This window comes from Cygnus olor, chromosome 6 (assembly GCF_009769625.2).
Source record: "Cygnus olor isolate bCygOlo1 chromosome 6, bCygOlo1.pri.v2, whole genome shotgun sequence".
Taxonomy (NCBI): domain Eukaryota; kingdom Metazoa; phylum Chordata; class Aves; order Anseriformes; family Anatidae; genus Cygnus; species Cygnus olor.
Window position 1 is genome coordinate 12,751,075 of NC_049174.1, and position 13,664 is coordinate 12,764,738.

The following is a 13,664-nucleotide window of genomic DNA, read 5'->3' on the forward strand; positions in this document are numbered from 1 at the left end:
GATTTTAAACTATATTGATAGGATGATTTAGATGCAAGTTGAGTTATAATCAGGTAGCTGACTTTGTTCAGTTGGTTTTGATATTTTTGGTAGATTTCACTCCAGTAATTAACTGAAATTAACTTGTGACCTGACTGTGTTGTAAAAAGTGTTTTATAATAATCTAGTAGTATATAATGCTAGTTCAGATTTTGTTTCACCATCTACATTTGCACTGCAAACATACTAAGTGTTATCCTAAAAAGCAGACTGGGTTTGTCAGTAAAGGACCTAATCTTAAAAACTGCCAACTGCTGTACTGAAAGGAGAGTTGCGTCTGATTTTTACGTGAAGTGAGGCACTAAAACAATGAACTATAGATAAAAGTTTATTTTTTTTAAAGGGAAAGGTAAACTCAAAAATAATTTAGTCCAGTGAGTAATTTTTCTTTAAGTGTCAGGAACAGTTTACTGTTAGTAACAGGTCTATACAAATAGCCATTTAAAAGATCTTAAATTGAAAGCAATTGACAAGGGAGGAAACAGCCTTTGCTTTGTTTCACAGTAATCATGTTTGAAGCTGCTGGTTGTCATTCTGTTGTTACGGATACAGGTTAGTAATACAAAAAATAGGAACAACTGCTCTCTGAGCAACAAAAACCTCCTTCAGGTGTTAACAGAGGGACTGCTGCAAAATGTTTTTTAAAAAAATCTTCTGGCTTTTGTCCTTCATGCTCCGACATCAGAGGCTGTGGCTGGGTACCTGTAGCAATACAGTTTGTTGTCTGCACCACCACTCAATAGTAACTGATGACAGGAAAAGAAAATTGTGATTAATATCAGAACTAAGCAAAATACCCAAACAAAATGTAAAAGATGCTGATCTCCTTTGAAGACATGAACAGGAAAAGCAACAAATAATGAACTGTTAATGCATGACTAAAACTCAAACTGTGAAAGCAATACTCTCTTACCCTCCTCCCGAAATTAGGAGAAAAAGGTTTTGTGGAAAACTTCTAAAGCTCTTCCTGCCTTTTCCTGTTTCCTAACAGGAACCATATTGAGAGTTTTAAACATTAACAAATATTTTCTTAATTTTATGCATGTGTGTACCAGAAGTAGCAGAACAACTTGCTATAGAGGATTATAAAGTTCCTCCATTCTACATGCAAGGCTGTGCCATAGCTCTCAGTTCATGCTGCTCTTTTAGTCTCCATGGCAGCAAACAGTACCTTGGAACAAGTCTTTTTTTTTTTTTTTTTCTTTTACCCACTGTTAACCAAAGCAACTACTCCAACTTCCTGATGTCTTCCACCATTAAGCATAAAGGAAGAAATATTGCTTTAAGCCCGCTTCCTAACTACAATGTATATATATAAATAGAGTAACTTGCTTTTTGGATTCTTACCCCTGTTTCTGTCCAGTCCACACACAAAACCTTATCTTCATGAGCTGCCAAGTCATACAGAGGAGCTTTGCAACTGGTAAAACACAGGTATTTACAGTCACACATTTGAAATTGTGAGCAATTATAGTCAGCAAAATTGGTTCCTGGAAGAAATACTATCACAATGGTATCACACAGATGTGGTCTTAGCAGTTAAACGCTTTAACAATGTATGGATCTCCACTGTCTGTGACGTTTCCACTGCTTTCTCCACAGCTGTTTACATTAGTTTTAACCTCTCCTACATCCCCAAAGAGAAAAGCAGCAATGTTTCTCAGCTTCTTCCAAACTACTTTGAGACCGAAGTGTAATGACTTTTTTTTTTAGGAGCAGTTTATTACATATTTTTTCTTCAATTTAGATACTGATTGACTGTATTATTTTCCAGAAAAAGCCGTTTATATCTTTTGAATGCAAACCAATTCATTCTTCAAAAATTTGTTATGAAAGCTCTGAAAAGAGTAGCAAGTTCATTATTCATGCTATTAGGCTCATTTTATAGAAATAGCATGTGTTTTGTTCCTTGAAGTAGAGCGACGTGTAACAGACTTTCTGCTGTTCTTAATCCCAGTAGCAATGTTAGAGTTCCTGCCTTCTGCATTTCAATCCATGCTGTTCTTAATGCCAAGTCAGTCATGTGCTGGAACACCATACAGCTTTTACAGATATTAAGCCATAGGTCATCATGTCGATTACAAATATTTTTCTTCCTTTCAATATATGCTTGACATCTAAATACTAGAGGATTTCCAGAAATACCAAAGGAGTTTCCAATAAATTTCTCAGACTGATCTCACTATTTCATTAGGTTAACTGACCCTGTAAGCTTACGTTCCTTTGACTAGTAAGGAACACATTTATTTTACCTCCTTGTGTCCCACAGCTTCACAATGTTGTCCAGAGAACCAGAGATCAGCTGATGCTCATGGGTGGGTGACCACTTCACAGATGTCACCCAGCCTGTGTGAGAAGTCAGAGACAGGAGAACCAAGGAGCCATCTGGACAAAAGAGAAAAGCTACTCAGCAGATGTTAACTGAAACAGGCCCTTTAAGATGCATCCAAAATCCAGTGGGAAAAAAAAAGTCGGCAACACATTTGTGTTCAAGGTAAGTGTTGACATCCTGATACCCTGCAATTCTAATTTCAGAAATCAAAGTGAACTTGAAGAAAGTGAACGTTGGGAAAAAAGAAAAAAAGCTACCCAAGTTCTGGTAAAAAGAATTTAAAACAATCAAAATGTATTTTCTAATCCCTAAACTCTCTTTACATCTGAGATTTTTGAAAAGAAAAATTAAAAATGTTTTTATTATTAACAAATAAGATAAATACTGTTATACTGTTGAACTCTGGATGAGATTTATAGATGCTAAACAAGTAAATATGTCTATGAAATAAATCTGGCTGATTCAGTCATAACTGACTAGCAGTCCTGTCAGAGATGATACCACTATAGCATAACGAAGTGACTACTATTTTACTTTAATGATGGTCCTACCTACCAATAGACGGACTGAATCTTTTTTTAAAAAAAGTTCAGGTTTTGCAAATACCCAGTTGAATATACATTAATAAGTTTGAAGAAAAAAGGACAACCTAAGCTGAGTTCTCTAAATTACAAGGTAAAAAAATCAAAGAAGTCTTGTACCAAGTTACAGAAAATAGAACTACTGCCTGTATTTAACAAAAGCTCCCACATGGCTTGTTTCAAGCAGAGGCACCAGAAAACAGTTTTTGAAATGTCTCCTGGCAGGGAGAAATTCTGATTTTTGAGGGGGGAAAGAAAAAGACTTCACAAACGTGCGTATTTTGTTTCACCTTTGCTGCGAGGATCCCATAGTCTAATATGTCTGTCAGTGCTCCCAGATGCAAGACGCCGACAAAGTGTTGAGTAGGAGATAGAATTAAACACTTTGTTTCCTGTCTGTCAAAAGAAAAAGAACAAAAAATTGGGGAGAGGGGCTACTGTTTTTGCACAGCTTTTATCTTTAAGCTGGACATTAGTTGAATATACCAAGTACAGTGATCTCACCAAAGTTGATTTGAGACCTCCTGTCTCAGCATCCCAGAGCTTAATGGTATGGTCCCATGATGCACTGCAAATTTCTTCAGCATCTGACCACAGCACAGAGGAGATGGCTTCTGTGTGGCCAGAGAGGGTTGCCAGGGGAGTCTAGGATTTAAAAGTGAGAAGAGATTAGATTGAGTATCATTTATACATTTGTTTTTCAATAAATAAAAGGAAGCATCTGATCGTTCTCAGGCACATCATAGAAATTTTTTGGTCTAATAAATATTAACAAATAACAATTACTTTCTAAGGTCACACTTTTCAAATAAATTCCTGGACAAACCTGGAGTGCATCTTACCCTTGTTAGTCCCAACTGTTCCGTTTTCTGCTTCTTCCGTGGTCTGTTTGCTGCTTCTTCCATTTCATCCTCTTCATCTGTAGGGACTATGACAAAAGACAGACCTGATCTAGAGGTTTCTGAAGTTGTAATAGTATTTTTAAGACCATCCTGCCTCACCAAAAATTCCAACAGTAAGTCAAGTGTGGGGTAAACACAATCTTTCTTTTAGATACAGTACCTACATGTATACACCCAACTGGAAAAATATGATTTGTAACAGTGAAAGAGAACATGCAGATTAAAAAAAAAAGATTACTCAGTTTCTAGAAAAGACCTGTCTATCTTATTGTCCTCCCTGTCTATCTTATTGTCCTCCATACTGTGGTGTTGATAGACCAGAAAAATAACCCACAAACCTTTGTTATGTAGAGTCTATATTAAAACCTGCATGTTTAAATATAACAGACACAAAGGATTGTGTTCTGAATAAAACAGCAACAGGTTGTTAATAACCACACCTGAAATTGTTACCACCCAAAACAATAATTTAAAATAGTTATGTACAGGCTTGCAAAGCTATTGTCATGTCTGTGTCCTGTCCTGTTCCCCTCCTCCCCCCTGTTCCCTCCCAAAATAGTTAGAGCTTGCTTGTAATTTGAATCTCAATTCATTTCTTTATAAAGTATTCATGTATCCATCATGCAGGCTGTCATAAGTACAGTTCTGAAGACAGCCAAGGATCCTAGACTAGATTTATCTTACCTGCAGACCAGATCTTTAACATTTTATCCCAAGACCCACTGCAGAACTGTAAAAATAGAAACATTTTGTTAAAAGTTGATCCAGACAAGCCTTGTAGGCCATAGTAAGTGTACAGTTCCTGCTTGAAAAAAATTAACCAATGGATTCTGAGCTCCTCGAATGAGACCAAAGAAGTTTTTGTGTAGATCAAATTCCTCTCCCCACCCCCCCCCTTTCTTTGCAGGAAGAATATCTACAAAATATCTCTTTCTTTCATCACCAGATTTTATTTTAATCCTTTTGTTAATGAGGCAAGCTGAGAGGGGTGACTCTACGGTCGGTGTGAATGCTCTTATATACTTAAGTCCTGAAGGGAAAGGACCTCTTCTGTCACTTGCTTTTTCTGAATATCACTCTTGAAATGTTTTTTCCCATTCAAAACTACTGTGGAAATATAGGTTGAATTTGAAAATAGTTCATTATAACCTGTATTCATGTCTGTCAAATGCAATGTTTCCTTAAAAATAAACATTCAGCTTCACTCAATGGAAGTCAAAAGGAGCAGTATAATGGCTTGTGCTATCTAAAGTCACCTTCAGCTTTTTGTGATACTTTGTGAATATCACAAGTAAGTGCACTGCTTTGTTTGAAAAGATTATCTAGTGTTGATGTAGCACATAATCTTTAATAACCATCATTTATAACAGGAATGGAAAAATCAATGTGTTGGTCAAAATAACACAATGACCAGTGATACCCAGGGCCAAAAAAATATGTTTTTGAGATATAGGATGCTAACATCCCAAAAGACAGGTTTCTTTTAAGAAGTCACTCACTTTAGTTCGCGTGCAATCAACAGCTACAGAGTCCACGCTCCCAGCATGCCCCCTGCAGCAGTGAAGGGCTTTCACTTTGTTTTTCTCTGCATTCCACTCCCAGAGCAGGATAGTTTGATCCATAGATGCACTGAGTAACAGGCAGGATAAACTATCTGAGGAAGAAAGAAGTCATGTTCACACCAAATTCAGCTTACCAAAGCATTTGTAGTAATTATTCTAGTTGAAGATGAAATAGTAGATAGAAACCCAGACATATGTTTACACTGTTATTCTGCAAGTACAATTAATGTAAATATGCATACAAATATTTACAGATAAAGACTGAAAAGATGATAGACAACATGAATGCTGAACTACAACATTCATTACTGTAATGGTGCCAGTAAAACAAGCTGTTAACTTCATTATCAAGACTTCTGACAAGAGGCTGAAGTAATTTTTAACATCCAGATTTCTAGACATGGTCCTGGGCAATGTGTTGAAGGTGTCCTGTTTGAGCAGGGGGCTTGGACCAGATGATTTCCAGAGGTCTCTTCCAACCGTAACCATTCTGTGATTATTGAATAGTCATTCACTGTCATTTCAACATAGTCAACACTGACATTTATCCCCCAATAAATCAAGCTATTAATGCTCCCATAATATATATGCTGACCTTGCTTCACCCATGCCACATCCTTCACTACTTCTGTATGCCCAGCTATTGTCATGATGGATTTTCCTTCCAAAGACCAGATTCGAGCAGTCTGATCATAGCAGCCAGTTAATATCCTGCAAAATACAGAATTTAAAGCATTCTTGTCTTTAAAAACAAACATGTTTTTATGAAAGAACACACCAACCAGGAACAGAGAAAAAATAGTAATATAGTAACTGGTTACCTGAAATGAATTTAAAATGTAACTACTTTCTATTAAAAAACAAACAAAACTTGGAAAAGTTTAAAAAAAAAATCTTTTTGTTACAGTGCAAGGCTTTGTTAAAACCTACAAGTGCAAGGCTAGGAGTACAGAAGAGCAATGAGAGGGAGTACTGCATATTCTGGTAGGTGAAACTTAACATCTCATATGTTATTTAAAATAAAAGATAATAATATGCTATTATTGTAGTATGTTACATGAGGATCTCAAAGCACTTTCAAGCCATTATTTAATAGAGGAGCATAGCCTAGCTGTTTGGAAATAAATTTAAAAATATTGTAGAAAAGGACAATTATAAGTGCATTTTAAAGAAAAGCTCTGCACAAAGCTATACTATTGTATTTGTTGCTACATGAATGTCACATTTGAAGTCTAAAGGATTTAAGCTTTAAAATAGAAATCTTGGTGTCCTTTAAGGAATAGTGAGCAGTATTTCTGTTATCCATTTCTATTAACAGCATCCCAAGCAGTTGTTTTCTGCTGTGTTAAAGTTGCTGTCAGCAGAGAACAGAGGTGTTAAAACCAAACCCCTTACAAAAGCAAGTAGTATCTGACTGACTTGCCAGGTTAAAAAGAAAGATCAAAACAGATCAAGAAAAAAAACAGACTTTTAAAGATACAGAATAGGACTTCATTTGACACCATGGAGTCCTCTGCATACAACAGTAATAAGTAATACAAACTTAGAACTGGTTTAGTGTGGTACCATTCTTCAGTGGCTTGAACAGAACTGATCCAGTCATCATGGAAGATGCACTCCTCTGGCTGAGGGGCCATATATTTCTCCACATATTCTATTTCCACCACTTCTTCCTGAGCTCACAGACAGAAGATTTATTTAGTGCAGTTTAATTTTTCTTAATAGCAATAATACTTAAGTTTAGTGTGGTGCAAATATACAAGTTTATTGAACAAAGGTCTTGGTATCCAAGTATTATTGCTTTCCATAGTTTTAGTAAGTTACAATTAATGGCAAGCTGAAAGCAAAACAAAATAATTACAGTTTTCAGGTTCCTCTTTACTGTATCTACCTATGTAAAAGTTGTGTCTAAACTAATCCCTGAATTTGACTTTTCTAGAGGTGATGCTAACCTCTCCCTTTATCTCTCGATGTAACTAAGCACAGGAAGCTAAAACATGTTAGTGATGAACTACATGCAACAAGAATTTACCCTCTAAATTGCATGAAGACAACAGGTTGGATTAATGGTGTTTCTTGCACTGCTCAGTCCTCTACTGTCTAATCATTCTGCAGTTGAGAACGGCTTGAAACATACAGGGACTTCTGTGTAAGTCAGGAAAGGAGAAAAACTGAGCAAGGAAACTTTTCACAAGTTTAGAGATTCACCTAGTTAGGGTGACAGGGTAATACCTTGATTAGACTGAGATATGTTGGCTAAATCTGTTCTGTTATCCCACTGCAAGCAAAAGAAAGTGAGCATGACTTACCGTGGAGATATTTTCCATCTCCATGTGTGTGACCAGTGGCATACGCAAGAACTGGCCATTGATAAGGAAGTCAAATTCCACATATTTGTGGTCAGCTGAAACAAATCAGAATTCACTCTCAGGTACTGCTATTTAACTGATGCCATCAAGAACAACCTCGCTCTGTGGCTGGCTCAGGAGAACAGAGCCAGCACGAGCATAAAAAGCCCAGCCAGGCGGCTAGCCACGGGGCTTCTCTGCTGTCACGCGTGGGCAGCCCACGGCGTTACGCGAGACGAGCGCAAGGGAGGCTCGTTGAGAGCCACGGGGGCTCTGACGCCTGCCTGCGACCGCCCGCCGCTCCCCGGGCCCCTCCGCGCGGCTCCGGCCCGGCCCCGAAGCGCAGGACCGAGGCGGGGCCTGCGGGGGAGCCCCCGGCCCGGCACCTACCGTCGGCGGCCACCAGCAGCTTGTTGATGAGGTGGCTGAGGTCCGTGATCTCGGAGGCCGCGGGCACCGAGAAGGGCACATCCTCCACGGCGTACCTGCGGGCACACGGCGCCGTTAGCCGGCCCTGCGCGGGGGCCTCCCCGCACCCCCCACCCGGCCCAGCCCGGGGCGGCCTCACCTGGGGTTCTCGGTGCGGAACCGCGCCGTGAGCTGCGCCATGGTGCTGCTGCTGCTGCTGGCGGCGGCGGTGCTGCAGCGCCCGGCCCGCCCGTGCCCCACGCGGCCGCGGCCCCCACCAGGCCGCGCGCCGCCTCCCCGCTGCCGGCGCGCCCCCTGCCGGCCGGTGGGCGCCGCGCGTGCGCCGAGGGGCGGCCTCCATGGCGGCGCCGGCGGGAGCCGAGGCGAGGTGGGGCGGGCTCGCTCCGGGGGTCGGGGCCAGGCTCCCCTCGCCCCCGGGCGGGGGGAGAGCGGCGGGGCGGCGGCGCGGTGCCCCGCGGCGAGGGGTGGCAGGGGGTCGGCGAAGGCAGCCTCGCGGTGGCCAGGCTGACGGGGCGCCGCCCCCTCGCCGAGAGGCGGCGGCCGGCCCTGCCCTGCGGCGGTGGGGAAGGTCCTGCCCCGGGTGGCGGCGGGCAGGCAGCACGGAGGGGAGCCGAGCACCCGGGGGCGGGGAGCGCCAGCGCCTGCGGCTCGCCTCTGCCGTTCGTTCTCCCGCCCCTCCGCGGCGCCCCCGGCAGCGGGCGGGGCCCAGCCCCCGCGCCCCCCGGGGCCGCCCCGCGGTTCTCTGGGGGGTCCCCCCGGGCCCTGCCGTGCACCTGGGCGCTTCCCAAACCTTCCGCGCGCCTCGTGCCGTACCCGCCTGCTCCTGCACCACAGACACGAGCTGAGTCTCGAGCCCGGCACGAGCTAACGTTAAGCTAGTTCAGCCGTCTGCTTGAGGATAGTGCTCTGCTCCAGTCTGGTCCCTGTTACATTTCGCTGTAATTCATGCCCTTTATAATGGTTTGCTTGTTAGAGCAGCATCACCAAAGGCAGCTTTTTCAGAGGGAGCGTTGTGGTAAGCTTTGCAATTATTTTAAATCTTTTTATAAAACCTCCTAATTATTATAGGGAAAACTGAGAAAGAATTGTTAGCGAGGCTTCCAACTGTATGTATTTCCCGTCATGAAGTGTAAACTGAGGCCAAGATGAGGCACGTTGCTATCAGCAGCACTGAAAACATGAACTTAGCAGTCGAGCTTTGGTTTATCTTTTTCTTCTTTTAACACGGGTGCACACTGAAGACTCCTGTCTGTAGATGTAAGAGAATGGGCCTATTATCAAAATGGGCTCACTTGTTTTTTTTAAGTTCAATTTTCTTCTAAGAGAAGAGAGACTAAAACCTTGCAGAATTCCCTCAGCGTTAAAATAACTTGATCTGGGATTTTGGAAGGCAGTACTTCTCTTTGGGTCTGCCTGTACATAGCCCTCAGAAAGAGTCCTCATAACTGAGGGAAGGCAGAAACACGCAGTCATGTGAGACCTGAGAGTTACATTCGTCTAGAACTGGTGTATTTGTAGAGACAGTGGTTTATAGGTGTTGCCATAGAATAAAGAATTGGAGGCAAAAAAATGCAGAAGTCCAGTACTCCACCTGAACATAGGCATAGAAGTAGCTAGTCAGCAATAGGATTTTAAAGTAGTGCTGTTTCAACTTTTGTGTTAGTCTTTGAAATGTTCATGTGCTAAGAAGCAGCATGGGGACTTCTGGTTTATTGAGAAGATTGAATGCAGCTGTTACACGAGCGGTTCACCTCAGAATGGATGTAGAAATCCTGGTCCTGTTGAGAAAACTTGATGTTACACAAGTTATGTCTGTGGATGGCACGCTGAGAACCTAGTGTGTGCAATAGGAACCACAGCATGCACAGCAATACCATTGGGGAGCTCTTGGTAGCTGCATAGCCTGAGGTCTGCCTGCCTTTTGCTGAGTGATCTTGTTTGCCTTTGGAACTGAACTGCTGATGGTAGTATAGTAAGCTACATTGCAGTGCCTGATGACTGCTCTCTTGAAGATCCCGTCAGTAAGACTTCTTAAAATACTAGTAATGGTTGCAATACTTACCTGTGCTAGCAGTTTCTGTGGCTGCCAGCTCTCTGTGGAGTCAAACCGAGGGCGGCAGAAGCTGCAGATACCACTTTATTTTGAGCAGGGTGCTTCTCAATGGGGAGGCAGGGTGACAGAAGCGGTGCTGCAGCGTTAGAATGCTGACCCTTGGGTGGGGAGCAGCCATGGAGCAGTGGGCTTGGCAGAGAGCAGCACGTAGGTGGCTCTCCTGGTGCTGTGCTCAGCCTGAAGCTGAGGCACAGAGCTGCAGGTGCTTGAGCTGTGTGTGGGGGATACAGCTGTTGATCCAGTTTTTACACTAACATTAAGCTCCCACCTTTCTCCCTCAACGTCTTGCTAAATGTAGCAAGCCATGGTGTTACATACATGTCACAAAAATTTCAAATGTAAAACATTTATGAAAAGGAGGGATACTTGTGTATTATTCACTTTTTCATGACAAATATCCATGCGTATATCTATAAACAGGATTTAGTTGTCTGATTTGGAGAATTTGTTGGCAATATTTATCTAACTATGCCATTTATTAGTTATGTACGTGCTTCTAAGCATCTATATAACAGTATATTTCTTTAGGACAAAAAAAAACTTTTTTTTTTTTTTTTAGGGTTGCACAGAACTTAGGCTGATGCAATCTGGATGGTTGAACCATGAAGTTCACTCCTGGGGTGATGTGTGTGCCGGTTGCTCGCCTAGGTTAGAAGAGTGATTATACAAGGTCACTGAACAGAAATATACTGAGGGTGTGTTTTAAACACCAAGATACAACTTCAGGCTCAAGCTATTTCTGTTCTACTTATAACAGGAAGCTGGAAAAATATCATTGTATGTTTGCCCTGCTGCTATTATTTTTCCCTGGGCTGTTATTAACTAGCCTGTTAGATACAGAGCGTTGGGCTGCTCTGGCCACAGGTCGGTGCTGAGACAGCCGTCCCCATGCTCTGTGGCAGGGTTGCGGCATGCTCAGAGCACACACCATCGCCTTTTGTGGAACGAACATCTTCAAGTGATCTCTAACAGCTGAAGGTGCTGCCCTGGCAAAACCAACATATATTTATGTCTTTTAATAGGGGGACACTGGTTGAGTGATGATGAAATCTAGTTCTGTCTGGCGTGGATTTTTATTTTATTTTTTTTCCATTGTCTGTTTCAGATATTTAAACTGAAACATCTCATAACTGTTCTCAGATCCAAAGCTACAAAATACTTGGTAAACGTGATTAACTTCATTTAGAGCTTGGTTTGGAGTGTCTTCACTTGAAAATTGAAAGGAAAAATAAATCTGCTTTAGAATATTTATTATATTGAGCATATGAGCAGCTTAACTTCATAATGTTGTTCATATAAGTAGGATGCTTTATTCATCTCCAGAAACTAAGGAGACGTTGGTCTACTTTGCCCATGGTCCTTTATATCTTTTCAAAGAAAAATAAATTTGTGCTTTCAGAGTCGTACAGTTCTTTCCAAAAGGCTTTCTAGCCTTTTACATTCTCCTTACTAAAGCTGTAAATGGTTTAGATGCCACAGCTGAGATGGTCCATCTGAAGGAATTTACTGCGTGATGAAGAACATAAAGCTAGTAGGAGTCGTGTTCTAACATAATGCTGCCTGTCTCTAAAATAAATACTGAAGAGAAAAATCCAAAGCATCTTTCTCCCTCCTCCAATACAAATTGCAGGAATTAAGTTTTGTTCTATTCATTTTGGCGTATTACGTGCGTACTGGAATATATATATTTAGTTTAGTAATGCAGAGGCCAGGTTAATTTGTCTTTTTGTTTAGTTCCTTATAAATATTTGGGGTTGGTCACTGCTTTAAAGGCTGTGCTGGCTAGGTGAAAGCCTTATCCTGTGACTGTGGCAATTCACTGTCTCATATTCTCTGTTTGCTTGAAGGTTTGTAATGGGCAGCCGAGCTCCTTGAACGACTTTTCTTTGGGATGGGAGGTAAGTCTCCAAAGTGCTGAGAACTCTGTTTTTTGTCTTTCATCCTATGATTCACACCAAGCTTTGTTCTGAATATCTGGCATTTTTTGTGCCCAAAGCTTCCAGCTGTAGTCTAACAATAAGTAATTTTCTGTCATTTAAATGTTGTTTTATACCCCTTTAAAACAAACACAATTTACTTCAAGATGGCTGTGTGACCGAGTTGGGTAATGCAAGTCCTGAGTGTTTACTGTGGAAGTAGATGAATAATATTTTCATAAAGCAGTGCTGACGTATCTGTAAGTACTAAGGATCTCTAGATGTGTATAGATAAGTGCTTGTGGACATGTCTAGATGAAAAGTGTAAGAACACGTATTGTCTGTTTTGTATCTGTGTGCACAATGACAAGTCAAGCAAATTTTCTTGTACAAGGTGTTAAACTATACTCCTGAAGGAACACACTGCAATTTCTCTGCAGCGTGTAATAAAGTGGTAAAGAAGCAAGGGCTTTTTATCTTGAGGGCTTTGTTTTTAGCTTGCAATGGGGTTAGAACCTGTAAAACTTAGATCTTTAACACCAGAAGAAATCCTGTAGCAACTTCTTGGTTGAGGCTAGTACTGAAGTAAAGTTGTGTAATTCTCCAGGTCATCTGGTAATGGAAGAAAATGGAGTTGACCATGATGTTGCTATGGAAAGATCTAATGTTTTGTTTGTAGGCAACTGCAATGGTACAGGGCAGTTGGAAACAAACGATCAGGTTTTTCAGGTGAGATATGAATGTCCTGTCTTTTTAGATGCTTTCTTTACATTCTCTCCAATTAATTTACAGTATGATTTTTCATAAATATATGTATTTGCTCCCTTTATACTAATACGTTGTCTTTTTTTAAAAATACAGAAGTTCCTTCACTTGTATTCTTGTGCCATTCGGTTTTGAACTGGTAAATATCCAGATGTTACCTGTAATGACAGCCTTTTAGTAATTATATTTACTAACTCCTGTTACAATGCTGAAGAAATACTTATTTTATTAACACAATTCTTTATTAAAAGAATTTTGGATGGGCTCAGAACACTTGAAAATTGTGTCAAACTGCTTAGTGACCAGATGTGGAAAAGGGGAATCCAGGGACAACACAACATCTGTATAGGCATCAAGTGAAGGGGAATCTTAAGTACAGTTATTACTAAATATTGCCACCTATCCTAGCCACAGAGACTTATGTGAATAAAATGTTCTTCTTCAGATTGTGTTGGCTAAGATATCATTCAGGTAGAGGGTTAGTAGTGTGCTCATGGCCTTCATACAGTCTTGTTGTTTTCTGGTGTTTCTTACAGAGGAGCTGAAACTGCGTAAGGTTTCTGGCCCAATTCTGACTTCAGTACAGACTTTAGAAACATTTTTCCCCTCTTTTTTGATTTTCAGTTTCCACTTTTTTGTTGCAGAAGCATCAGAGCTGGATGTGTAATTGTTGCAGA

General features: G+C 41.2%; 2 protein-coding genes across 24 annotated transcripts in view; one reads left to right on the top strand and one right to left on the bottom strand.

The window, feature by feature from the left end:
* Window positions 1-358: 358 nt before the first annotated feature.
* On the bottom strand, window positions 359-8,473 carry WDR12 (WD repeat domain 12). Its single transcript, XM_040562304.1, has 13 exons — window positions 8,333-8,473; window positions 8,155-8,249; window positions 7,726-7,820; window positions 6,983-7,089; window positions 6,012-6,127; window positions 5,354-5,508; window positions 4,539-4,584; window positions 3,795-3,880; window positions 3,457-3,597; window positions 3,243-3,348; window positions 2,292-2,424; window positions 1,387-1,459; window positions 359-785 (listed from the first exon to the last, which is right to left on the bottom strand). The coding sequence occupies exons 1-13, from the start codon at window positions 8,371-8,373 to the stop codon at window positions 708-710; spliced, it is 1,272 nt and encodes a 423-aa protein (XP_040418238.1). The 5' UTR covers window positions 8,374-8,473; the 3' UTR covers window positions 359-707.
* A 37-nt stretch (window positions 8,474-8,510) lies between these two features.
* Window positions 8,511-13,664, top strand: part of CARF (calcium responsive transcription factor) — a 37,378-nt gene continuing 32,224 nt past the window's right edge. For 14 of the 23 annotated variants that reach the window (XM_040562276.1, XM_040562280.1, XM_040562277.1 and 11 more), the window contains exons 1-2: window positions 8,674-9,208; window positions 12,830-12,951. In XM_040562276.1, the coding sequence (XP_040418210.1) occupies window positions 9,139-9,208; window positions 12,830-12,951 (192 nt within the window). In that variant the 5' untranslated portion in view covers window positions 8,674-9,138. Of the gene's footprint in view, window positions 8,561-8,673; window positions 9,209-10,865; window positions 11,469-12,153; window positions 12,205-12,829; window positions 12,952-13,664 lie in introns of those variants that run through there. The other 9 variants (XM_040562293.1, XM_040562294.1, XM_040562291.1 and 6 more) reach the window with 6 other exon arrangements.